This window comes from Notolepis coatsorum, assembly GCF_963971535.1.
Source record: "Notolepis coatsorum genome assembly, chromosome: 17".
NCBI lineage: Eukaryota > Metazoa > Chordata > Actinopteri > Aulopiformes > Paralepididae > Notolepis > Notolepis coatsorum.
The window spans coordinates 111,309,290-111,334,289 of NC_140181.1; the positions used below are offsets into that span (position 1 = coordinate 111,309,290).

Consider the following 25,000-nt stretch of genomic DNA (forward strand, 5'->3'; position numbering starts at 1 on the left):
AGCAGCATGGGGGAGGGGATACACAGGTAGTGAAAACAACACAAGCAGGTGTAAACAAATAAGTCAATAGAATTGACTATCTAACCAACTGAAATATACAGTATTCACAGTATCACAGTATTCACATAAGGTGCAGTATGCATAAGGTGTGTTATTGTCCTTTTTGGGACACCAGAGTGGATAGATTATTTAACGTTATGAAACGAAAAAAAGTAAGCAAGAGATTCAAACCGGGGACCATATGGTCCACAGGCAGGGCACTAACCAGTTGAGCTATACAAGCTGTCATGAGTTGTTACTGACTAATCCATCATTTACACTTTTCAAGTGCCAATTGCGGTTGTCGTCCATTATTTGGCATTAATAAATCAGATATCATGCGTGTGTGCTTTTGTGTGTGCGCTCTCGCGCTGACTCGTTAAGCCTTACCCTACGCATATTCATTTCTGGAGCATTTCTTTATCCACTCTGGCGTGATGGTGTATTGTACTCGCAAATCGCTTCCTGTTCCCTACACCTGCCCCCCTGCACCTGCCCCCCCCCTCCCTACACCTGCCCCCCCTACACCTGCCCCCCCCCCCTACACCTGCCCCCCCCCTCCCTACACCTGCCCCCCCTACACCTGCCCCCCCCTCCCTACACCTGCCCCCCCCCCCCTACACCTGCCCCCCCCCTCCCTACACCTGCCCCCCTGCACCTGCCCCCCCCCCTCCCTACACCTGCCCCCCTACACCTGCCCCCCCTCCCCTACACCTCCCCCCCCCCCCCTACACCTGCCCCCCCCCTCCCCTACACCTGCCCCCCCTACACCTGCCCCCCCCCCTCCCTACACCTGCCCCCCTACACCTGCCCCCCCCCTCCCTACACCTGCCCCCCCTCCCTACACCTGCCCCCCCCCCCCCCCTACACCTGCCCCCCCCCCTCCCTACACCTGCCCCCCTACACCTGCCTCCCTACACCTGCCCCCCCCTCCCTACACCTGCCCCCCTACACCTGCCCCCCCTACACCTGCCCCCCCCCCTCCCTACACCTGCCCCCCCTACACCTGCCCCCCCCCTCCCTACACCTGCCCCCCTACACCTGCCCCCCCCTCCCTACACCTGCCCCCCCCCCCTACACCTGCCCCCCCTACACCTGCCCCCCCTACACCTGCCCCCCCTCCCTACACCTGCCCCCCCCCCCCCTACACCTGCCCCCCTACACCTGCCCCCCCCTCCCTACACCTGCCCCCCCCCCTCCCTCCTACACCTGCCCCCCCTCCCTACACCTGCCCCCCCCCCCCCCTACACCTGCCCCCCTACACCTGCCCTCCCCTACACCTGCCCCCCCTCCCTACACCCGCCCCCCCCCCCTCCCTACACCCCCCCTCCCTACACCTGCCCCCCCTCCCTACACCTGCCCCCCCCTCCCTACACCTGCCCCCTCCCTACACCTGCCCCCCCTACACCTGCCTCCCTACACCTGCCCCCCCTCCCTACACCTGCCCCCCCCTCCCTACACCTGCCCCCCCCCTCCCTACACCTGCCCCCCCTCCCTACACCTGCCCCCCCCTCCCTACACCTGCCCCCCCCCTCCCTACACCTGCCTCCCCTATACCTGCCCCCCCCTCCCTACACCTGCCCCCCCCTACACCTGCCCCCCCCCCTCCCTACACCTGCCCCCCCTACACCCCCCCCCCCCCTACACCTGCCCCCCCCTCCCTACACCTGCCTCCCCTACACCTGCCCCCCCCTCCCTACACCTGCCCCCCCCTCCCTACACCTGCCCCCCCCCTACACCTGCCCCCCCCCTCCCTACACCTGCCCCCCTCCTACACCCCCCCCCCCCCCCCCTACACCTGCCCCCCCCTACACCCCCCCCCCCCCCCCCTACACCTGCCTCCCCTACACCTGCCCCCCCCTCCCTACACCTGCCCCCCCCCCTCCCTACACCTGCCCCCCCTACACCCCCCCTCCCTACACCTGCCCCCCTACACCCCCCCTCCCTACACCTGCCTCCCCTACACCTGCCCCCCCCCCTACACCTGCCTCCCCTACACCTGCCCCTCCCCCTCCCTACACCTGCCCCCCCCTCCCTACACCTGCCCCCCCTACACCCCCCCCTCCCTACACCTGCCCCCCTACACCCCCCCTCCCTACACCTGCCCTCCCCCTCCCTACACCTGCCCCCCTACACCTGCCCCCCCTACACTCCCCCCCTCCCTACACCTGCCCCCCCCCTCCCTACACCTGCCCCCCCCTACACCCCCCCTCCCTACACCTGCCTCCCCTACACCTGCCCCCCCCCTCCCTACACCTGCCCCCCTACACCTGCCCCCCCTACACCCCCCCTCCCTACACCTGCCTCCCCTACACCTGCCCCCCCCTACACCTGCCCCCCCCCTCCCTACACCTGCCCCCCCCTACACCTGCCCCCCCCCTACACCTGCCCCCCCCTCCCTACACCTGCCCCCCCTACACCCCCCCCTCCCTACACCTGCCTCCCCTACACCTGCCCCCCCCCTCCCTACACCTGCCCCTCCCTACACCTGCCCTCCCTACACCTGCCCCCCTACACCTGCCCCCCTACACCTGCCCCCCCCTCCCTACACCTGCCTCCCTACACCTGCCCCCCCCTCCCTACACCTGCCCCCCTCTCCCTACACCTGCCCCCCCTACACCTGCCCCCCCTCCCTACACATGCCCCCCTCTGTGTCTGTGTGTGTGTGTCTGTCTGTATCTGTGTCTGTGTGTGTGTGTGTGTGTGTGTGTGTGTGTGTGTGTCTGTCTGTATCTGTGTGTGTCTGTGTGTGTGTGTGTGTCTGTCTGTATCTGTGTCTGTCTGTGTGTGTGTGTGTGTGTGTGTGTGTGTGTGTGTGTGTGTCTGTCTGTATCTGTGTCTGTCTGTGTGTGTGTGTGTGTCTGTCTGTATCTGTGTCTGTCTGTCTGTCTGTCTGTCTGTCTGTCTGTCTGTCTGTCTGTCTGTCTGTCTGTCTGTCTGTCTGTGTGAGCGTGTGCAGCATGTGTTTGTGTTGTGTGTGTGTTCATGCTAAAGTGGCTGCTAGTGTGTGAGCGTGTACAGTGTGTGTTGTGTGCAGGGCCGCCTGGGAGAAATGCGAGCCCCCCCCCCCCCCCCCCCCCAAAAGGTAAAAAAAAATATTTATATATATATCATTTTTTTCATACAGTCAACATATTCTTAAATAATAGCGCTGCCCGAGGCTGGGCATGATACAGTCAACATATAGCAAGAGAGAGAGCGAGAGAGAGCTCCCGTTCTACAGTCAATATACAGTGTACAGAGAGAGAGAGAGAGAGAGACACATTGGAAAGAAATTGAAATGCTATTTGGCCCTAAACAGAGAGTACACAGTGGCAGAATACCTGAGCACTGTGACTGAAGATCCTTGACTAGGTACAGACTCAGCGAGCACAGCCTAGCCATCGAGAAAGGCAGCCATAGGCAGACTGTGTGTGTTAGAAAGAGAGAGAGAGAGAGAGAGAGAGAGCATGTGTGTTTGTCGTGTGTGTGTGTTAGAGAGAGAGCATGTATGAGAGAGATAAGCAAAGATGACCCCCTAAAGGATATTCAACTTTTAATGAAAGAACAAAACAGAAGGAAAAGATAACTTCACAAAGGCAACATGAATATACATAGATCCAAAAGGACAAAGATCAACACTTAAATCCAAAGAGAAGAGGGTCTATACCAGAGAAAACAAAGCAGCAAGGAGCCAATGGCCGACATCAGCTAAATAGGCTAGCCAGGTAGGCTACTGACACCAGGCCACAAACAGCTTTGGCCAACGGCCCAACGCTACCCAAGCTACACAAACGACCAAGACAAATCACACACAGCACATGTCGTATCTCCAAATGTTGTGAAGTAACATATGTTTTGCCTGGAAAAAAACATCGTTATTAACAAAACATTCGGGAGGGGAAGGAAGGAAGAGTGGGGTAATGTCATGACATTTTCATTCATCTTACCTGCACCAAGGAACGCAGGGCGAAAGGCCGCAACACAGGTCTCCACGTTGACGAAAGGCCTCTCGCTGGCGGCACAAAAAGAAGCTATGGCCGGTGCCTTGTCATGGTGCAGGCCCGACTACATCTTCTGTCAAAGATGATGTCGTAGTCAAGGCGCTCCCATAGTCCAGCAGACTGTACACAGAGCAGACTCCGCGGAGGTCCGCGCGGACTCTTGAGCTTTGATCTCAGCGGACAGCAGACCCACAGGTGGGAAGCTCCTATTTTCTGACGCGCGGACGTCCGCGCCGCTGACTTGGTGTCACACAAAACGCTGCTCGGCGTTTTGGTTGACATCGAACTGCATTTAATGTGACGCCGATCTGCATTTTACTCTGAACACTCGCTCTGTGCCAAGAGAGATGTTTGAATGGCTTTTCTAAATGAAGTGTGTAAAATTGCCAGTTTTATTTCGAAATATTGGACGTTTCCAATATTTTGAAATAAAACTGGTGCTTTTATTTCATGCAATGCGTGTCTTTTCAGCACCACGCGCTGTCCACCTCAAGCCTATACGGTGCATTGCATCTCGCTGCCTATATACCTGTTATTCAAGTGCGTAAAACTGCCCGTTTTATTATCAAAATATTGGAAACGGAGATAACATACTCTTTATTTTGACATCGGATGACGACGACATGACAGAAGTTGAACAGCGTGGGGACAATTGTGTAAACTGCCGCGTGACATGTAGGAAATTGGTCCGCGGAGGTCCGCTCGACTATGAAGGCTCAAAGAGTCCGCGCGGACCTCCGCGGGGTCTGCTCTGTGTACAGTCTGCTGGACTATGGGAGCGCCTTCAGAGTGCCAGAACCCCCTGCTATTCTCACGGCTAATGTCAATGGTCGTAGCACAAGCTAACAGCTAACTCTAGACTAACTGATAGCATCAAACTAACGTTCCCAGCCGAGCGCAGCCGGCAGCTAACGTCGTAGCTAAACAGCTAACTGGCTAACAGTTAGCTCAACCCGGCTATCGCTAACCATTAGCTAACGCAGAAGCAAGCTATGCGGCTACCACTGAAAAACTGTACAATGTGAGAAAAGCAATACAGGTGCTGACACCAGGCCACACACCGTTAACTACTAGTACTACAACAGCTAGTCGGCCAGTTTGGCTCCAGAGAGAGAGAGAGAGAGAGAGAGAGATATCCACGGCGGGAATAGAATAGAGTTAATAGAATAGGTTAAAAACTCACCAAACGTCCAAGAGGATGGAGACAACCGCGTGGAGTTGACGAAGTTCATCTGCCAAACGACCATCCTCTTCATCTTGGCTGCATGCGCTGTCTCTAGGTTAGCTAACGCTAGTTAGGTTTTAGCTAAGCTAGCTACTAGCCGACATCATCATGGCTATATCCCGACTGCACCATGACAAGGCTCCGGCCATAGCTTCTTTTTGTCCCGCCAGTGAGAGGCCTTTCGTCAACGTTCCTTGGTGACCGACCGACTGATAATGACCGACCTCTTCGTCTTGGCTGGCATAACTAAGCATAACCTCCAAAGCTGCACGCGCGAAATAGTCAAACGCAGCTGACGCACGCCGGCGTACACATGATGTAACCACTCCCTTCGTTGAAACCAATAGTATGTCTGCTGCAGAGCCCCAGAGCTCCAATAGTGAGTATGTCTGCTGCAGAGCCGCATACCCAGGAACAAGTCAGACACATTCTACAAACGTGTCTAATGTGAAATATATAAGCATATAAGCAAAACTAGATTTTAGGTCTGTGATGAAAAAGGGCCTCGCGGGAAGGGGGGCCTCGCAAAAAAATAAAAAATAAAAACTGCTCGCACACCCCCTGAGGTGGCCCTGGTTGTGTGTGTGTTCATGCTAAAGTGGCTGCTAGTGTGTGAGCGTGTACAGTGTGTGTGTTGTGTGTGTGTTCATGCTAAAGTGGCTGCTAGTGTGTGAGCGTGTACAGTGTGTGTTGTGTGTGTGTTCATGCTAAAGTGGCTGCTAGTGTGTGAGCGTGTACAGTGTGTGTGTTGTGTGTGTGTTCATGCTAAAGTGGCTGCTAGTGTGTGAGCGTGTACAGTGTGTGTGTTGTGTGTGTGTTCATGCTAAAGTGGCTGCTAGTGTGTGAGCGTGTACAGTGTGTGTGTTGTGTGTGTGTTCATGCTAAAGTGGCTGCTAGTGTGTGAGCGTGTACAGTGTGTGTGTTGTGTGTGTGTTCATGCTAAAGTGGCTGCTAGTGTGTGAGCGTGTACAGTGTGTGTGTTGTGTGTGTGTTCATGTGTGCTTGTGTGTGGAGAGTTCAGTGTTCAGGACTCTGCCGGCCTGTAGTCCGGGAGCCATGAGGTTGAACCTTCTTTTGTCAGTTTCTTGGAGCTTGGGGCACCTCTTCAAAATACAAGAGGGTGCTCGGTGATATCCCTTGGGGCACCTCTTCAAAATACAAGAGGGTGCTCGGTGATATCCCTTGGGGCACCTCTTCAAAACACAAGAGGGTGCTCGGTGATATCCCTTGGGCATTTTCAGATATTAACCCCTTCATGCCCGAAAATGCCAAAATCACGCAAAAAAATTGATTTATGAAATTGCATGCTGAATATAAATTAAATGTTTTTCATACAAGGGGTGATGTGAAATTAATATTAACATTAATATTAACATGTAACATCTTCAGATATTAACCCCTTCATGCCCGAAAATGCCAAAATCACACAGAAATAGAGATGTATGATATTGCATGCTGAATATAAATTATTATAATTTTTTTCATATTTAAAGTTTTTATTTTTTACAAGCAAGACAATACATACATGACAAGACAAACTAAGACAAAAATAATAATGATAATAATAATAATAATAATAATAATAATAATAATAATAATAATAATAATAATAATAATAATAATAATAATAAATAATAATAATAATAATAATAATAATAATAATAATAATAATAATAATAACAACAAGGGGCGAGGGGGGGGGGGTTGCAGAGCGTTACAAAGGTTCAGTACACAAACATATTCCAGATAGTGATCTAATAAAGTTCCAGGGACCTTGATGGCCACCGGGCCGATCACTCTCTTGAAGAGACAGAGCAGCCTGTTCCATTGATAACAAGTCCATGAAGTCCTTGCACCAGTTCTCCAAACTGAAGCAGTTCGGTTTGCGTTCTTTCCAGTTCAATAAAATAATCCGTTTGCATGCTAGAAAAGCCAGTGCTACAATATTATTTACAATCTTTGCTTGAGCAGTGTCCATTTTTACACCCAATATACACGTTATAGGGCAAGGATTCATGTCAATTTGGAGAGTAACTGACAGGTCCTCAGCAATGTCCAACCAACATGTCCTAACAAGCGGGCAGTGCCACAGCAAGTGCATGAGCGTACCCTCTACTCCAGGGGTTCTCAACCTTTCTGCTGCCAAGGCACCCCTGTGTCCAATAAAATATTCCAGGGCACCCCTACATACGATAAAGACTTTTCCGGTCCTGTCTTTTTTGCTACAATGATGACAAAAGTGCTTGCTTTCAAAATAACGTTTATTTAACCCATTGAAACCGGGAAACACATTTGTGTGTATATGCAGGCTATATAATGCATTATTAGCAGGCGTTTCAGGTCTAAATGTATAAATAAATATAGCAATAGTGTGACCATTTCTCAAACAGAAAATCATGTATTTTTTTTTTTAAATACAGAAAAGGATCACACAACATGATACCAGTCTGGTTTAGCATGAGAACACAACATTTCAGCTGCACTGTTTGACTGGGGCAATCTCAGCGGTCGAATTGGTACTGGAAGTTACTGAATTGGTATTGGTAACTGTAACCTGTTTCGATGGACGAGTTAAAAACTTGTCCATTTTGTGTGAAAATTCAGCTTTGCGGTTCACGTTGGAAATATTATTCTAGTGAGGTGACGATTGATTATGACATCACATCCCTGCAGAGTGCCTTTTACTGTTTATCTGTTAAATACAGTTTTCATTCATTCATTCATTTACATTTTGTATCATAATAATAATAACACAGCGGCTGATACACTCACTTGTAAGCTGTGTGGTCCGGTCTTGAACTTTCCATAATGTGTCTCGATAAATCCATTTGATTAGATCCAGCACTGAATGCATTTAGTGATTATTATCACAACAACGATTGCGATAGCCGCTTTGCATTTCCTTGATAACGGACATAGGACTGCTCTGGAAATGTGTTGGAAAATCTGTTGGTAAAAGTAATGACGCCTGCCGCGGACGTTAAGTTGGTGAAGTTTCTATAATATATTTACGAAACGTGTGATAGATTTCTTTTTTAGTTCATGTTATTAGATTAGGCAATTATTGTATACACATGAAGCACTAGATAGACTATTTGTTTAGTTAAATAGTTGCAGGGCTGTACGTTAACTTTTTTTGCACATAGCACTGGTGCTACAGAGGTTGATAGTTTTGTAGCACAGGCCAAAATCTTGTAGCACAAGTATAAAACGTGTTATATTTGTAACAGTCACAAATGTGCCTATTGTATTTGTGTTATTTAGTTGCAGTGCCATGTTTGGCTGTCATTTTCATGCTGACAAGTTGACGTCACACAGCCAGACACGTTACATGTAAGGAATTACATTACAAACATTACAAAAAATGTTTAGCTCTTCCAGACATTTAAATGAAAAACTATTTATTGTTTTTAATACAAATAGACCTCCTAAATTACCCAGTATGGTTGTCAATATCCCAATGTACCCAACCCCCCCCCACACAACCCCACCCAACCTCCTCCAATGTACAGTTTCTACGTCAAATGTATATACTCCCTTTTCTTGACTCCTTTTGTATCACAAACAGTACTGTATTTGCAAATCTGGTATGTCATAAATGTATAGATGTAGCAGTATCTGTATGTCATGTATGTCATATATGTCCTGATGAATTGAAAATGGGGGACCCTGATGTAAACAAGACGAAAGTCTTTCTCTGGTCTGCATCCCCTTAACAATTGTGTGTATTGAGCTGTACTGTATTGTACCCATTCTGCAATCTGTTAATAAAGTTTTCAATCAATCAATCAATCTGTTCACTATAAAGTGCCACGTTTTGATATATATAAGCTTTAAACTTTAAGTAAATCTTTTGGAACATGCAACCCCTTCCTCTCCCAAACCGTTCCTGCAATTGTTTTATGTTGCATGATAATAATAATAATAATAATAATAATAATAATAATAATAATAATAATAATAATAATAATAATAATAATAATAATAATAATAACTTTATTTGTATAGCACTTTTCATACAGAGGTTGCCGTTCAAAGTGATTCACAACAGTAAAAAATACAGGCATAAGCGGGCATAAAAAGATAGACAGGTAGCAAGGTATGGCAAATCACAGTGTTTCACATTAGGATCTAGCATCCCAATAGGCTCTCCGCTTACAGTTTTCAGTAACACAAATAATAAAAATTGTTTAAAATGATTCAGTTTAAAAATAGTCAAAAAATTATAAAATAGAACGGACATAAAAAATACAGGCATGAGCGAGCATAGCAAGGTATGGCAAATCACAGTGTTTCACATTAGGATCTAGCATCCTAATAGGCTCTCTATTCAGTAATACAAATAATCACAGTGTTTCACATTTGGATCTAGCAAATAATAAAAATAGTTTAAAATGATTCAGTTTAAAAATAGTCATCAGTAAGAAGTAAAAAGTGCAATAACCGATACATGAATTTGATAGGCAGTGTATAAGAGTAGGCAGGGTAAGAATAGTGGAGGTAAATACAAGTTGTGTCAGGATATCCCTGATGTTTCCTCTTGCCACTAGGTGGTAGCAGATATCTATCAGTGAAATGCCTGAGCAAAGAGATAGGTTTTAAGCTGTCTTTTAAAGATGTCTAGCGAGTTGGCTTCCCTGATGTTTTGGGGTAGTTTGTTCCATAGTTTTGGGGCATAGTTGATAAAGGCAGCATTACAGATCCTCTTTTGACTGCTTCTGGGAGCCTCTAGTAGTCCAGCAGCTGATGATCGCAGTGTTCTTGCTGGTGTGTAATTTATTAGAGTGTTGGCGATGTAGCTAGGTCCCTGTCCATTTAGAGCTTTGTATGTAAGGAGAAGGACCTTAAAGTCAATTCTAAATGTTACAGGAAGCCAGTGTAAAGCAGCTAAGACTGGACTAATGTGCTCTCTCCTTTTGGTTCTAGTTAGCAGTCGGGCTGCAGAGTTTTGGATTAGCTGAAGCCTCTCTGTGGTTTTCTTAGGGAGACCTGTGAAAAGTGCATTACAGTAGTCTAACCGGCTAGATATGAATGCATGAATTAGCTTCTCAGCATCGTTCTGATTAATAAATGGTCGTACTTTTGCTATATTTCTGAGATGGAAGAACGATGTTTTCGTCACTTTGCTAATATGAGAATTGAAGTTCACTTCTGAATCTATGATAACCCCAAGACTAGTGACCTCAGATTTGATCCAAGGGGTTAGTCCCCCCAGGTTCTTTATTAATGTTTATTTTTTAGTTTTGGAGCCAATAATTAGAATTTCAGTTTTGTTCTCGTTTAGTTTCAGGAAGTTCTTACTCATCCATTTATTTATTGCCAGTAAGCAGTCTGTAATGGAGCTAATCGCTGTATCATTTGGTTCAGCAGATATGTACAGTTGTGTATCATCCGCATAGCTATGGAAATCTACATTATGTTCTCTGATGATATCACCCAGCGGTAACATGTAAAGGGAGAAGAGTAAAGGACCTAAGCAACTCCCTTGTGCAACTCCATAGTTGTTGTCGTATATATCAGACATGTGATCTCCTAGTTTAACATAGAATTTCCTCCCTCTGATGTATGTTTTAAACCAGCCCAGCACATGTTCTGAGAAACCGACATGGTTTTCAAGTCGATCAATTAGAATATTGTGATCGATTGTATCAAATGCTGCACTGAGATCTAACAGGATAAGGATGGAGATCTTATTCTCGTCAGAGTTTAGTCTGAGGTCACTGATTATTTTGGTGAGGGCAGTTTCAGTGCTATGATATTTTCTGAATCCTGACTGAAATTCTTCTAAGATGTTGTTTTCTTCAAGAAAGGAATTTATTTTAACTGAAACTATCTTTTCAAGTACTTTACTAATAATAATAATAATAATAATAACTTTATTTGTATAGCACTTTTCATACAGAGGTTGCAGTTCAAAGTGCTTCACAACAGTAAAAAATACAGGCATAAGCGGGCATAAAAAAGATAGACAGGTAGCAAGGTATGGCAAATCACAGTGTTTCACATTAGGATCTAGCATCCCAATAGGCTCTCCGCTTACAGTTTTCAGTAACACAAATAATACAAATAGTTTAAAATGATTCAGTTTAAAAATAGTCAAAAAATTATAAAATAGAACAGACATAAAAAAATACAGGCATGAGCGAGCATAGCAAGGTATGGTAAATCACAGTGTTTCACATTAGGATCTAGCATCATAATAGGCTCTCTATTCAGTAATACAAATAGTCACAGTGTTTCACATTTGGATCTAGCAATAATAAAAATAGTTTAAAATGATTCAGTTTAAAAATAGTCATCAGTAAGAAGTAAAAAGTGCAATAACCGACACATGAATTTGATAGGCAGGCAGTGGAGGCTGCTGACCAAATTTTTAGGTGAAGCACAAATTATTATATTATATTATATATTAAATAATATTTTTAAAACATCCCCCACTGTGTGTCAGTGGTCAGTGGACACAGATGAAAACATATTAACATTAGGTGACAGCGGACCTGACCAGATGAAAACATATTAGGTGACAGCGCACCTGACCAGATGAAATCATATTAGGTGACAGCGCACCTGATCAGATCAAAACATTTTAGGTGACAGCGCACCTGACCAGATCAAAACATATTAGGTGAAGGTGACAAGGAAGCCACAGACTCATACCCCCCCGACACTCAACTAACCGCCTCGGACAGTCCTTCATACCAGTGGCCATCAGGCTCCACAACAGTGGGCAGCGACTGCTGCCAGACATCGACCTAGAACTAATAGGAACCCAAGTAGGACAATAACACTACCTTATGCATACTGCACCTTATGTGGATACTGTGATACTGTGAATAATGAATAATGTATATTTCAGTTAGTTAGATAGTAAATTATATTGACCTATTTGTTTACACTGCTTGTGTTGTTTTCACTACCTGTACCCCCCCCTTCCCCCATGCTGCTATGATGCCTGAATTTCCCCAAGGGGATCAATAAAGGAATATCTTATCTTATCTTAAAAGGAAAGATGAAATTACCTACCTGGGTTCCATCCTATAGAGGCAAATCTTTCCTGTGACAAAATGGGATCCAATGTAATAAAACTAAGTCAACCAACGAACTAGATTCCTGTACCGGATCTCCTCTCTGGTAAACAAGAATACCTTGAAGACTCTAACAGGAGCACTCATTCAAGGGTACTACGACTATGCTTGCACCTCATGGTACCAAAGCACCTCAAAGGCACTAAAAACAAGATTACAAACATCACAAAACAAACTGGTCAGACTACTGCTTGACCTTACTCCTAAAACCCACCTCACCCCTGTCCACTTTGATAACCTAGGATGGCTTAGAGTAGATGACAGAGTACAGCAACTTGCAATGGGCCTGGTCTACAAGATACACGACTACACCACTAAGATACCCATGTGCATGTCGAAATACTTCCCAAAGGTCAGTGAATACCACGACCACAACACCAGAGGGAGTTCCACAAATCATGTTCAACCCAGATAAAATAATAAAAAAAAAAAAAAAAAAAAAACGTTTTTTTTTAATAAAAGAAAATAGTCATAACTTAGAAATTAGATTGCATAGGTCTATGAATCGATATCGCGATTCTGTTTCGATTAATTGCCCAGCCCTACAGTGTGTACAGTAAGTTAGCTTGGTGATTATCATTGTGATGTAGGCTAAGCTGCCTAGCTACTGTTAGCATACAAGCACTGTAGCCTACTTACGTTTTTTCTGATCCAGATGCATAAATCCACTTCTTCATGTTGCTCAGTTGCTGGTTTATACTTCGGTCCTAATGTTGGTGCAAAGTTTAATTTAGCCTGACTTGTTATAGCTGTACAGCTTACTAACTACTAAACAACAACTTTCTCATAGTCTCAACTTTCACATAGTCAAAATGGGTCCAGCTGCATGTGAGGAGTATAGGTTTAGCTCGGGCCAATCTCAAGTTTCTCAAGTTTCTTTATTATTTGTCATACAGAAGTACAGAATACTTTTATACAAAATGCTTCTTTATGTTACATTTTGTATAAAAGTATTCTGTACTTCTGTATGACAACTAATAAAGAAACTTGAGAAACTTGAGATTGGCCCGAGCTAAACCTATCCTCCTCACATGCAGCTGGACCCATTTTGACTTTGCAATGCAGAAATCTCTGATTGGATTTGCAAGGCTGCCAATCATATTCAACCTCCGTGTATTGGATGTCAAGGGCTGTCAATCAATCAATCCTCCATTCAATGACAAGAGTTTAACTGCACAGACCGTGCTTAGATGAAGTTAATAGCCTATTTTGATTCGCTGTTATTTATTATTTATTTAACAATGGGTCACACCTGTGAAGTTTTCTTCACGAATAATTACTGCAGGCAATACTGCAGTGCAGGCCTGCTCAGAGCTGTACATTTTGGCCATTTTTGAAGAAAAAAAAAATCACTGGCATTTTTTTTACAGAGGAAAACATTTATAATAAAAAAATAATAATAATAATAATTTAAAAAAAAAATATATATATATATAGTTTTTTTTTTTTATATATAGGTATATGTAAATTAATAATAATTATGAATTATGAGTGAATTTGTGTTTCACGTGTTGTCATAGAGAAACCTCCACTGTAGGCAGGGTATGGTAAATCACAGTGTTTCACATTAGGATCTAGCATCCTAATAGGCTCTCTATTCAGTAATACAAATAATAAAGTAGTTTAAAATGATTAAGTTTAAAAATAGTCTAAAAATTATAAAATAGAACGGACATACAACAACAGTAAAAAATGTAAATAGCAAGGTTACAGTAAAAAGTGTGAAAAATTGTTTAAAATGATTCAGTTTAAAAATAGCCATCAGTAAGAAGTAAAAAGTGTGATAACCGACACATGAATTTGATAGGCAGTGTAAAATAAGATAAAATTAGCATAGAAAAGTAGGCAGGGTAGGAATAGTGCAGGTAAGTCATTGAAATGCCTGAGCAAAGAGATAGGTTTTAAGCTGTCTTTTGAAGATGTCTAGCGAGTTGGCTTCCCTGATGTTTTGGGGTAGTTTGTTCCACAGTTTTGGGGCATAGTTGATAAAGGCTGCATTACCGATCCTCTTTTGACTGCTTCTGGGAGCCTCTAGTAGTCCAGCAGCTGATGATCGCAGTGTTCTTGCTGGCGTGTAATTTATTAGAGTGTTGGTGATGTAGCTAGGTCCCTGTCCATTTAGAGCTTTGTATGTAAGGAGAAGGACCTTAAAGTCAATTCTAAATGTTACAGGAAGCCAGTGTAAAGCAGCTAAGACTGGACTAATGTGCTCTCTCCTTTTGGTTCTAGTTAGCAGTCGGGCTGCAGAGTTTTGGATTAGCTGAAGCCTCTCTGTGGTTTTCTTAGGGAGACCTGTGAAAAGTGCATTACAGTAGTCTAACCGGCTAGATATGAATGCATGAATTAGCTTCTCAGCATCGTTCTGATTAATAAATGGTCGTACTTTTGCTATATTTCTGAGATGGAAGAACGATGTTTTCGTTACTTTGCTAATATGAGAATTGACGTTCAGTTCTGAATCTATGATAACCCCGAGACTAGTGACATCAGATTTGATCCAAGGGGTTAGTCCTCCTAGGTTCTTTATTAACGTTTCTTTTTTAGTTTTGGGGCCGATAATTTGAATTTCAGTTTTGTTCTCATTTAGTTTCAGGAAGTTCTTACTCATCCATTTATTTATTGCCAGTAAGCAGTCTGTAATGGAGCTAATCGCTGTATTATTTGGTTCAGCAGATATGTACAGTTGTGTATCATCCGCATAGCTATGGAAATCTACATTATGTTCTCTGATGATATCACCCAGCGGTAACATGTAAAGGGAGAAGAGTAAAGGACCTAAGCAACTCCCTTGTGCAACTCCATAGTTGTTGTCGTATATATCAGACATGTGCTCTCCTAGTCTAACATAGAATTTCCTCCCCCTGATATATGTTTTGAACCAGCTTAGCACATGTTCTGAGAAACCGACAAGGTTTTCAAGACGATCGATTAGAATATCGTGATCGATTGTATCAAATGCTGCACTGAGATCTAGCAGGACAAGGATGGAGATCTTATTCTCGTCAGAGTTTAGCCTGAGGTCACTGATTATTTTGGTGAGGGCAGTTTCAGTGCTATGATATTTTCTGAATCCCGACTGAAATTCTTCTAAGATGTTGTTTTCTTCAAGAAAGGAATTTATTTGAACTGAAACTATCTTTTCAAGTACTTTGCTAATGAATGGTAGGTTGGATATTGGACGATAATTTGCCATTTCATTACTATCCAAGTTAGGTTTTTTTAGTAATGGCTTTACAACTGCTGTTTTAAAGGCATCTGGGAAAATACCAGTTCTAAGGGAAGTGTTTATGATATCTAGCACAGGGCTTGAAACACTATTAAACACCCGTTTGAAGAAAGCTGTAGGTATAGGGTCAATGTCTGAGGTGGAGGAGTTACATTCTGAGACAGTTTTGCAGAGTACATCTAATGTGATGCATGTGAAACTTCTCATGGTTACATTGCACGGTTTGCTGCAATCAGCTTTATTTCCATCATGAGTAATGCTGGCCCTGATCAAGGTTATTTTGTTGTTAAAGAATAGTGCAAGTTCTGTATCGTTAGTGGCTTAGCTTGGCATCACACTGCACTATCTCGCGTACGTGCACGCGTACTGAATAAACCACAAATGTACCTCTAATACCAGTATTAGTCTGACCACACCCCTCATCAGCTTACCTTCATAAGCAGGTGTGTGGTCACCTGCTCTCCTCCTTCTCGCTTTCACCACAAGGAAGAAGTGCCTCGGTAGATCCCCACACTTGACACCATGATGGAAGAAATTGGATTAGGAACAGCTTGGGAAACAAGGATACGTTGACATCATATCTTTATTTTCTCTCTCACTATTTTCGAGAAAATACGGCGATATTGTCTTCGTACTGGAGTGTCTAGAAGATGATGATCATTCTAAAAACCCTCCACCGGTTTTCGTATTGGGAGCACGCCGCTGCATGCTTCTCAACTGCAGTTCCTTGCTGTGTTTGTTGGGGTGAAACCTGTCAGGCCACAGCTGAACTGTCGGACATGCCGCTGTTGTGAGAAGCGGTGCGTTCCAGGTTGGGTGAGTAGTGTTTGCTGGCGGGCTCCACTTGTCTGTTGGTGCTATGGGGGCTACTTGACAAAGTTTATGGAAACCGGCCCCAGGCTAGGGTCCTTTGTTTAGCCGCCTAGGCGACAGAAGGCCTTGGTCTGGAGACCATTATAGTTTTAACTAGTGGGCCGCGACCATTGACACTGGTGATCCCTGTGTGTTCTGGACGAGTGGATTCTCTCTGTCACCGTGTTAAGGCCCCATCTTTCATATCCAAATGAGAGTATTCCTTCACAAGGGGATATGTGCATGTAATGTGCGATAGCGGCAGATTCATGTTCGAAGTCAGCTATACAGGCCAGTTGGTACTGTGCTGATTCCGCCGGATGTGGTAAAGTCACCGTTGTGAAGCGGTGTTGACATCTTGTTTTCTCTTTTCTCTTAAAAAGTGAGGAGAGGTTCAGAACGGCGGCCTGTCTGGGTGAGTGTTATGTCATTGTTTACATGTTCATAGCTTACGGTTAGCCAGTCAGCTGTTAACTGCTGCGTTAGCCTGCTGGATCGCTGCATGGCCTGCTTAAGGCCTACTATTAGCCAGTCAGCTGTTAGCTGCGGGGCTAGCATGTCGTGGTCGCTAGGTAACGTTAGCTTGCTGCTATGGCCATGGCTGGCGCGGGGTAGCTTAGCTTCTCGCGCGCCGCCGGGAGCTCGCTTCTGATCGCCGTTAGCTTGATGCTATTCTGTTGAACGTGCTTTGATTTTAACATGTTTTACACTCTTGACCGCGACGTCATCCTTGACAGGGGATGTTTCGTCGACCCTGCCCTGAGCCTGGACGGGGATTGCGTCAACAAAGAGGACTGTAGCGACTGGTTGGAACGGCGACGCTGCCCGGATCGAACAACACAGGACGGCTGTGTTCTACGGTGTCTTGTGACTGCACTTCGCTGATCTGCGTTCCGGGTAGGAACGGGGTTGACCAGACCTCATAACACGTCTTCTGGTTTTACTTTGCTAAATGTATTGTGAATAACGGTGTTTTTTCCCAAAACGTGTGTTGTTGCAATGCATTTAGGATACGTTGCGGGTTATGTGTGAGCTGTTTTTGTCACTGGCAGTTAGCTTCTCCGTGCGGATCGTGATGTATTGATCTGGTTGTTGTGTGGGAAACATCATGGTGTTTATGTGTACCGTGTACTCACTACTAAGGCAACTAACCTATGAAGCTATGCTTGGTGACAAGTGAGTAAAAGAATGTTCTTTCTCAGACTGTAATGACAATGAACAGTGTGTTCACACATTAACAGGTTTTCCTGTTTTAACTGGCCGTATTGAGGGTAAAATAGGAGGATTGTGTTTTCCCCCCCGGTTCCCTGGGGACTTTATCACCTCCTATCAGACATGTTGTGCATTAATTGTGTCTTTTGTGTGGTAGGGATACGATGTAACTCTTAGCTTGATTGCTGAGGTTGTGCTAAATCTGCTGGAGAAACTTTTTTCCTAAAGGGAAATTGGTTTGGTTGCTGTCATGTGTGCTTAGCAAGGCCTGTGGTCGATACTAATCAAGAATGATGTATTCTCTCATTGTGAAAAAAACGGCGTTCCTCTGTTGAGTGTTTTTGCCATTTTTTGTAGGTGATGATGGGTTGTGTGTGTCATGTGACCTACAACTGGGTTGTACTGGCCACAGAAGCACATGTGTATGTTGGACCGGGGCTCTTAGAGCCCTCTCTATTCTGTGTTTTTCCTTAGTAAAAATCAGATAGCAGGTTAGCTCATGCGCTGTGTGGAGCTGTGAAACGCTTCATAGAGCTGACTATGACTGTGTCATATTCTCTTTTTGTCGTTACGTCGTATCATGGGTGTGGGGTCGTAAAGGGGTGAACTGGTAACCTTTCCTCTCCCCATTGTTCTGTCGGTCAGGGGTACACCCCCTGTCCTTCAAGGTTCCCGTCACGTGGCGGTTCGGCACGTTACGGGGGGGGGGGAGGGAGTTCCTGGTCCCACGGCCTGGTATATTGGGCGTGTGCACCGCAGGAATTCCCCCGCCATAGAGTACGTCACCGTGCGCGTCTCTGTTGGTAGGACTTCCGTGTGCTGTTCAGGTCCATGTGATGGATCTGTTTTCAGGGGGGGTGGTCAGGGCTCCTCCTCACCAAGCGCCTATTCAGGCCTTCTGTGAGTTCGGACTCCTTCTTCCATGTGAGGAAGCCTCCATCAGAGTACAGAGCCTTCCTCCTCAGATTGTCAAAGTGAGTGGACCCTCTAGAAGGGTCCTTTTCTATTGTATGTATATTCGATTCAATTCGTTTATTGAGTGTGTATGGGTTCAGTGCCTCTTCCCCGGAGGCCCTAAAACCAGTTTTTTACATGGCTCAAGGTGCAATATATTCTTTTCAATCTGTACAGCTCGCGTGGGAAGTCTCTCTGGGGATCCCCGTCTCTTTCCTATGGGAGGGTGGTGGGATGTAAAAATGTGAAAAAAATTTACCCCGGCTGTGTAGACTGGGATACATACTGTTGATGCTTCCTTCTTTCTATTCCAGAAGTGTTGGAGTTAGGGAGTGTCACACCCCTCTTGTCGTTCCCCTGGGCGCCTTGGGGATTCAATGACAGGTCTAAATAGCCTGTTCATTGATGGGGGTGTGTCCCGACGCACGTATAGTGCTAGCTCGCTGTAAACAGGCGATTGACTGGCACGCCTTGGTTGCTTGTGGTTGAAACAGCGTTTTTATAAAGCAACTGAGATGGGGGTTTTTCCTCTTCCGACGACCACATCCCATGACCTGGGTGGGTTGTCGACGGATTCTCGTTCATGTCTGGGGGATGATGACGGGATGGATCTGAACATATGTAGTGGGGTCTCACGCCCTTGGGGTGGGCCACCAGGCGCGGTTCGTCCGAACGTCTGGGTGGCGCCTTCTTTTCATGTTAATATCAACACGCATATCTGCCCTTCTCCTGGAGTAGGCATGTCGGCGTGGTTAGGGCACGGGACTGGTTCTGGTCACGCTGGTCCAGATCAGTTGAACCCGTTGTCCGCCGGGGATGCAGATCTGCTGTTCTGGTACCCTGAGGGACTTGGGCTTTTTTCAGGGGGAAAAATGCCAGGTCGGTCTGGGTGTCACAGGGTTAAGCGCTATGGAGACCCTGGTTGGGTATGTTTTTACTCAGCACTGTCGTCATGGCTTACAGCCATGCCATTCTGTACGCGCTCGATCTCGTCGGATCTCGGCCGCTACACAGGTTGGTCCTGGTTAGTACTTGGTTGGGAGACCGCCGGGGAATACCAGGTACGGTGTGCTTAGGGGCTGGTTCTCCATTATTTTTTGCTCCTCTCTCACGCATGGCGAAGAGGGGCCTGTGGGGGTGGTTTTTTGACCTCCTCTGGTGACCCTGTGCTTCCCGTACCGCCAGGCCCGGTCCGAAGTGATGTTTGCGACCCGTAGGCCTGGGTTAACCCTTTTTGGAAACTGAAACACTTGTACTGCGGTATAGCCGGTGTATACCCGCAGGTGTGTTTTGGAGTTTTTTCTTGAGGGGTTATAGGAACAACCACCGCATTGGGTAACACCGAGGTGGTTGATTCCCTGGTGTGTTGGAGCAGTGTCAACTCCCGGGTTCACCGTTTGAGGGTGCCCCTGCACGTTCATGACGTCTGCCAATCGTGTCAGCCTTCTCTGCCTCGACCCCTCTGGGTGGGGGTTGTTAAATGGAGGCTTGGTCATGCAACACCGCCAGCTTACGCTCCTTCCGCCGGGGCGGCTGTGTTCAGCTGTCCCCTCTGGCGCCTGTCTCGTCCGCAGTCTCCAGGCTAGGGTTAACAGCCTGTTGCCTGGTTTTTCCCCGGTGCGCTGCCTGCTTCCGTTGGTTAACCTTTTTTGTGTGCTTACGGCCATGCTGACTGCCTGTTCTGCAGGGTCAGTGTGCCAGGCGGTGTACTATTGGGGGGACGGGGCCCGCTCGGCTTACGGCCATACCGACCTGAACACGCCCGATCTCGTCCGATCTCGGAAGCTAAGCAGGTTCTGGCCTGGTTAGTACTTGGATGGGATTCCGCCTGGGAATACCAGGTGCAGTAACTGAGGGGCCTTTGTCCGAATACGCTGGCGATGTGGGGGGCGGGGCACTACGTGCCCACCTGGTGGGGTCTTGATGCTGGCATCATGGACTTCTCCGGGCCCCCATTCTAGGGAGTCCAGTCCTTTTGGTGGGTCTGGGTCTTCCTTCGTGCTCCGCTGCTACGGCCTTGCCACGGGGTTGGGTTTGCCCTTGACCCCGTGATTCTGGGGGCAGTAACGAGGTTGTTCCTCCGTTCGTTCCCGGGTGGCATGCGGGTTGTGCGTGTGTGTAGTCGTGGGGTCAAGCCACGGTCTGCTCACCCTGTGCGTTGAGTTGCTTGAGTGCCTCTTCGCACGGTCGGGTCCGTCGTCCTCCCGTGACGTCCCTAATAGGGGGGCTACCCGCCATTAGGGGGGGTCGGGGGGGCTCGGCCCTCCCTGTTCTGATGGTTGTGGGGGGGCTGTCAGCGGGGTGTATTTGTCAGCCAGTGGCTCCGCTTGGCCTCCCTTGTGCAGTGTGATGCCAAGCTAAGCCACTAACGATACAGAACGATAGGTTATGACTATAACCAAGTTCTGTTAGTTAGGGGCGATGCTTGGCATCAGACGGCCGCTGCAGCCCTTGTCCTCACCTTGTGGTGAAAGCTTGGGAAGGAGGAGAGCAGGTGACCACACACCTGCTTATGAAGGTAAGCTGATGAGGGGTGTGGTCAGACTAATACTGGTATTAGAGGTACATTTGTGGTTTATTCAGTACGCGTGCACGTACGCGAGATAGTGCAGTGTGATGCCAAGCATCGCCCCTAACTAACAGAACTTGGTTATAGTCATAACCTATCGTTCTTCACACTTAACCGTTGATGACTGAGGAGGTGTAGGGGCAGTGTTGAGTAGTAGATTAATAGTGGAAAAAAGGATTCTGGAGTTTCCAGCATTTTCTGTAATAATTTTAGAGAAGTAGTCTTTCCTTGCTAAGCGGATGGTTTTATTATAAGCAGTTAAAGCATCTTTGTATATATCACAGCATGTGGTGGTTTTTGTTTTTCTCCATTTTCGCTCTGCTGCACGACATTTCCTTTATTCTTTGTTGACAGCATTATAGTTCAGCCAGGGCGAGGCTCTGGTTTTTTTCTTTTTCATTTTTAGTGGGGCGACAGAATCTAATACAGATGACAGTGCATCATTGAGATTTTCTACCATTTCATTTAGAGAGCTGTCATGATTGTGTGGTTCATGTAATCTGATAAGATTAATGAACTTTGATTCAGCCTTGTCGTTTAGGAGCCTCTTTTTAACTATGATTTCTTTTTTTGTTTTAGTAAGGGTTATTTGAGTATCAAAAAATATACAGTGATGGTCGGAGACAGGTAATTCAGTTATTGAGACATTTGTTATGCTTAGCCCAGTTGTTGTTATAACTAAGTCTAATGTATTTCCAAGCTTGTGAGTTGCATTTGTTATATGTTGTGTTAGGTCAAAGCTATCCAGTAGATTTTCTAGCTCTATAGTTTTGGAGTCTGTTTTCTTATTCAAATGGATGTTCAAGTCTCCATTTAGGATCACCTTATCATATCCGGAAACACATAATGAGATCAGTTCAGAGAGCTCCTGTATAAATATTGGTGAGTGTCTGGGCGGTCGGTAAATTTTGACAATAATGATTGATTCTGTTTTCAGCTCAATGGCAAGATATTCCATCGACATGAACTCGCCTAGTTCCGTGATTCTAAACAAGAGTTTTGAGGAGAAAATTGCTGCAACTCCGCCACCCCTTCTATTTTTTCTGGGTATTTGATAAAAATGATAGTCTGGTGGAGAAGCCTCAATCATTATTGATGTAGCTGTGTCATTATTTAGCCATGTCTCTACTAGGCAAATGCAATCTAAGTTATTTTCTTTAATCAGATCATTTACTAAAAATGTTTTATTATTCAATGATCTGACATTTAGGAGGGCTAATTTTATTTGTTGGACTTCTTTAGAGGAGGTCTGCTTTGGCTTGACCTTGATGGCTTTGAGGTTAATAGTAGGTGAACGCATTGATGGTGTATATCTGTTATAGCTTTTACCATGCCATTGGCTGGTTAAGATTACCGGTATGTTTTGAAAGATGGCATGGTGTTTGTACTATTCATTTAATACACTTTTTGGTGCTAGCAGACTGTCCATCTCCTCTAGTGCATGATGAGCTGGTTTGATTAGCGCTCTCGGGGACATTTGATCAAGCGGGTTGCTGGTGGCCATGATGGCCTTGTCTGGGGACAGGACGCCTTGTGCTCGTGCTTGTATCACGAGTTTGATGCCCTTGGAAGTCACTAAGGCATGACGTAGGTTTGCTGCTAGGAGCTTCGAACCAAGGCGGTTTGGGAAGAATCCATTCCTCTGAAAGCGTTCAGGATTATTCCAGAACACATTAAAATTGTCAATGAAATTCAGTCCGTGTGTAAGACAGGCAGATTCTAACCATGAATTAAAATGTAGGAGTCGACTAAAGGCTTCTTGTCCTCTGCGATAGCATGCAATTGGTCCACTGATGGATACATCCTGATATTTGTCTAGTGTGTTCATTAGACAAGTGAAATCCTCTTTCAATGTCTCTGTGCCCGTTTTCCTTCGCAGGAAAATGAATGGTAGGTTGGATATTGGACGATAATTTGCCATTTCATTACTATCCAAGTTAGGTTTTTTTAGTAATGGCTTTACAACTGCTGTTTTAAAGGCATCTGGGAAAATACCAGTCCTAAGGGAAGTGTTTATGATATCTAGCACAGGGCTTGAAACACTATTAAACACCCGTTTGAAGAAAGCTGTAGGTATAGGGTCAATGTCTGAGGTCGAGGAGTTACATTCTGAGACAGTTTTGCAGAGTACATGTGATGCATGTGAAACTTCTCATGGTTACATTGCACGGTTTTCCGCAATCAGCTTTATTTCCATCATGAGTAATGCTGGCCCTGATCAAGGTTATTTTGTTGTTAAAGAATAGTTCAAGTTCTTCACACTTAACCGTTGATGATTGAGGAGGTGTAGGGGCAGTGTTGAGTAGTACATTAATAGTGGAAAAAAGGATTCTGGAGTTTCCAGCATTTTCTGTAATGATTTTAGAGAAGTAATCTTTCCTTGCTAAGCGGATGGTTTTATTATAAGCAGTTAAAGCATCTTTGTATATATCACAGCATATGGTGGTTTTTGTTTTTCTCAATTTTCGCTCCACTGCACGACATTTCCTTTTTTCTTTGTTGACCGTATTATAGTTCAACCAGGGCGAGGCTCTAGTTTTCTTCTTTTTCATTTTTAATGATGATCATGCATACATTTATTATGTATTGTATTTTTTATGTTTAAATATCAACATCATCTGTCTGTCCACCCTCAGTACATTTACTATCAATATAATATACTCGTCTGACTTCATCATATATCTTTTCAAACGCACACACACAGAGGGAGAATGCCCCCCCCCCCCCCCTCCTTCCCAGTCCTCCTTCCCAGTCCCCACTCTGCTGTTCTCTGTCGCTCTGAACAGGGCTTTAGCTTGTTGTTAGCTTATGCTAACGGGTTGTTAATTCCGGTCTTAAACACGACGTGGTCATAAAGGAGTGGCAAGGATTGCAAAGCATGTTATATGCATTTGACCCGTTGCGGATTAAAACAGCAGGGATTTGTTTTGGGTCGCGAAAACACTATCCTTGCTCTGTTGCAATGTGCGTGTTCACTGTTCCAGACGCTACTGCTGCTGAGACGCTACTAGTACTGCTGTGTGGAGATGCATCCTATTGGCTGTGTGCTGTAGAACGGATATGAGTCACGACACCACGGATTTTCAAAATAAGAGTATCATAATGACCTGAATGTTGCTAGCTGTCGGAGCCTAGTTATTATAGCTGGAGCTGCGCGTGGGCAGAAATGAGACCCGCTACAGGATTTTCAAAATAAGACTGTTGTCATTCTATATTTTTAAAGAACATTCCCAGGCATCTCGCGGCACCCCTGGCAGCTCTCCGCGGCACCCCTGTGTGCCGCGGAACCCCTGTTCAGAACCGCTGCTCTACTCCGCACCCATGCCAGCACAATTTGGGTAGGGTGTGATTCATTTTATTCAGTGTACAGGGTGTTATATAGGCCCTGTGTAGTATCTTTAATTGTATAATTTGATATACACATTTTGATATTTTAGTACTATTCCTAAGTGCTGCTTCCCATTGTGTTTCAGATATGGGTATACCCATGTCTCGCTCCCATTGGACTTTAGTTTGGGTATTGGTATCAGGGGTGGTGAATATAAATTAAATGCATCAAATTACATTCTCTTAATGTTTCTTCGTACAAGGGGTGATGTGAAATTAATATTAAAATTAATATTAACATGTAACATTTTCAGGTATTAACCCCTTCATGCTCGAAAATGCCCAAATCACACAAAAATAGAGATGTATGATATTGCATGCCGAATATACATTTTATGCATCAAATTACACTCTCTAATGTTTTTTCATACAAGGGGTGATGTGAAATTAATATGAACCCTTTCAAGCCAGGCCTGTAAAACAACTTTTGTAGCAGTTATAAGCAGCGACACACACACTTAAGTTAGC

The 25,000-nt window shown here is 45.5% G+C and overlaps 1 protein-coding gene across 1 annotated transcript in view; it reads left to right on the forward strand.

Moving 5' to 3' along the window:
- Positions 1-25,000, forward strand: part of LOC311244226 (nuclear receptor coactivator 3-like) — a gene marked incomplete at its 5' end in the record, with an annotated part of 127,395 nt that overhangs the window by 8,502 nt on the left and 93,893 nt on the right. Inside the window, 1 exon segment of the mRNA XM_084333632.1 lies at positions 23,025-23,035. Coding sequence (XP_084189758.1) covers positions 23,025-23,035 — 11 coding nt within the window.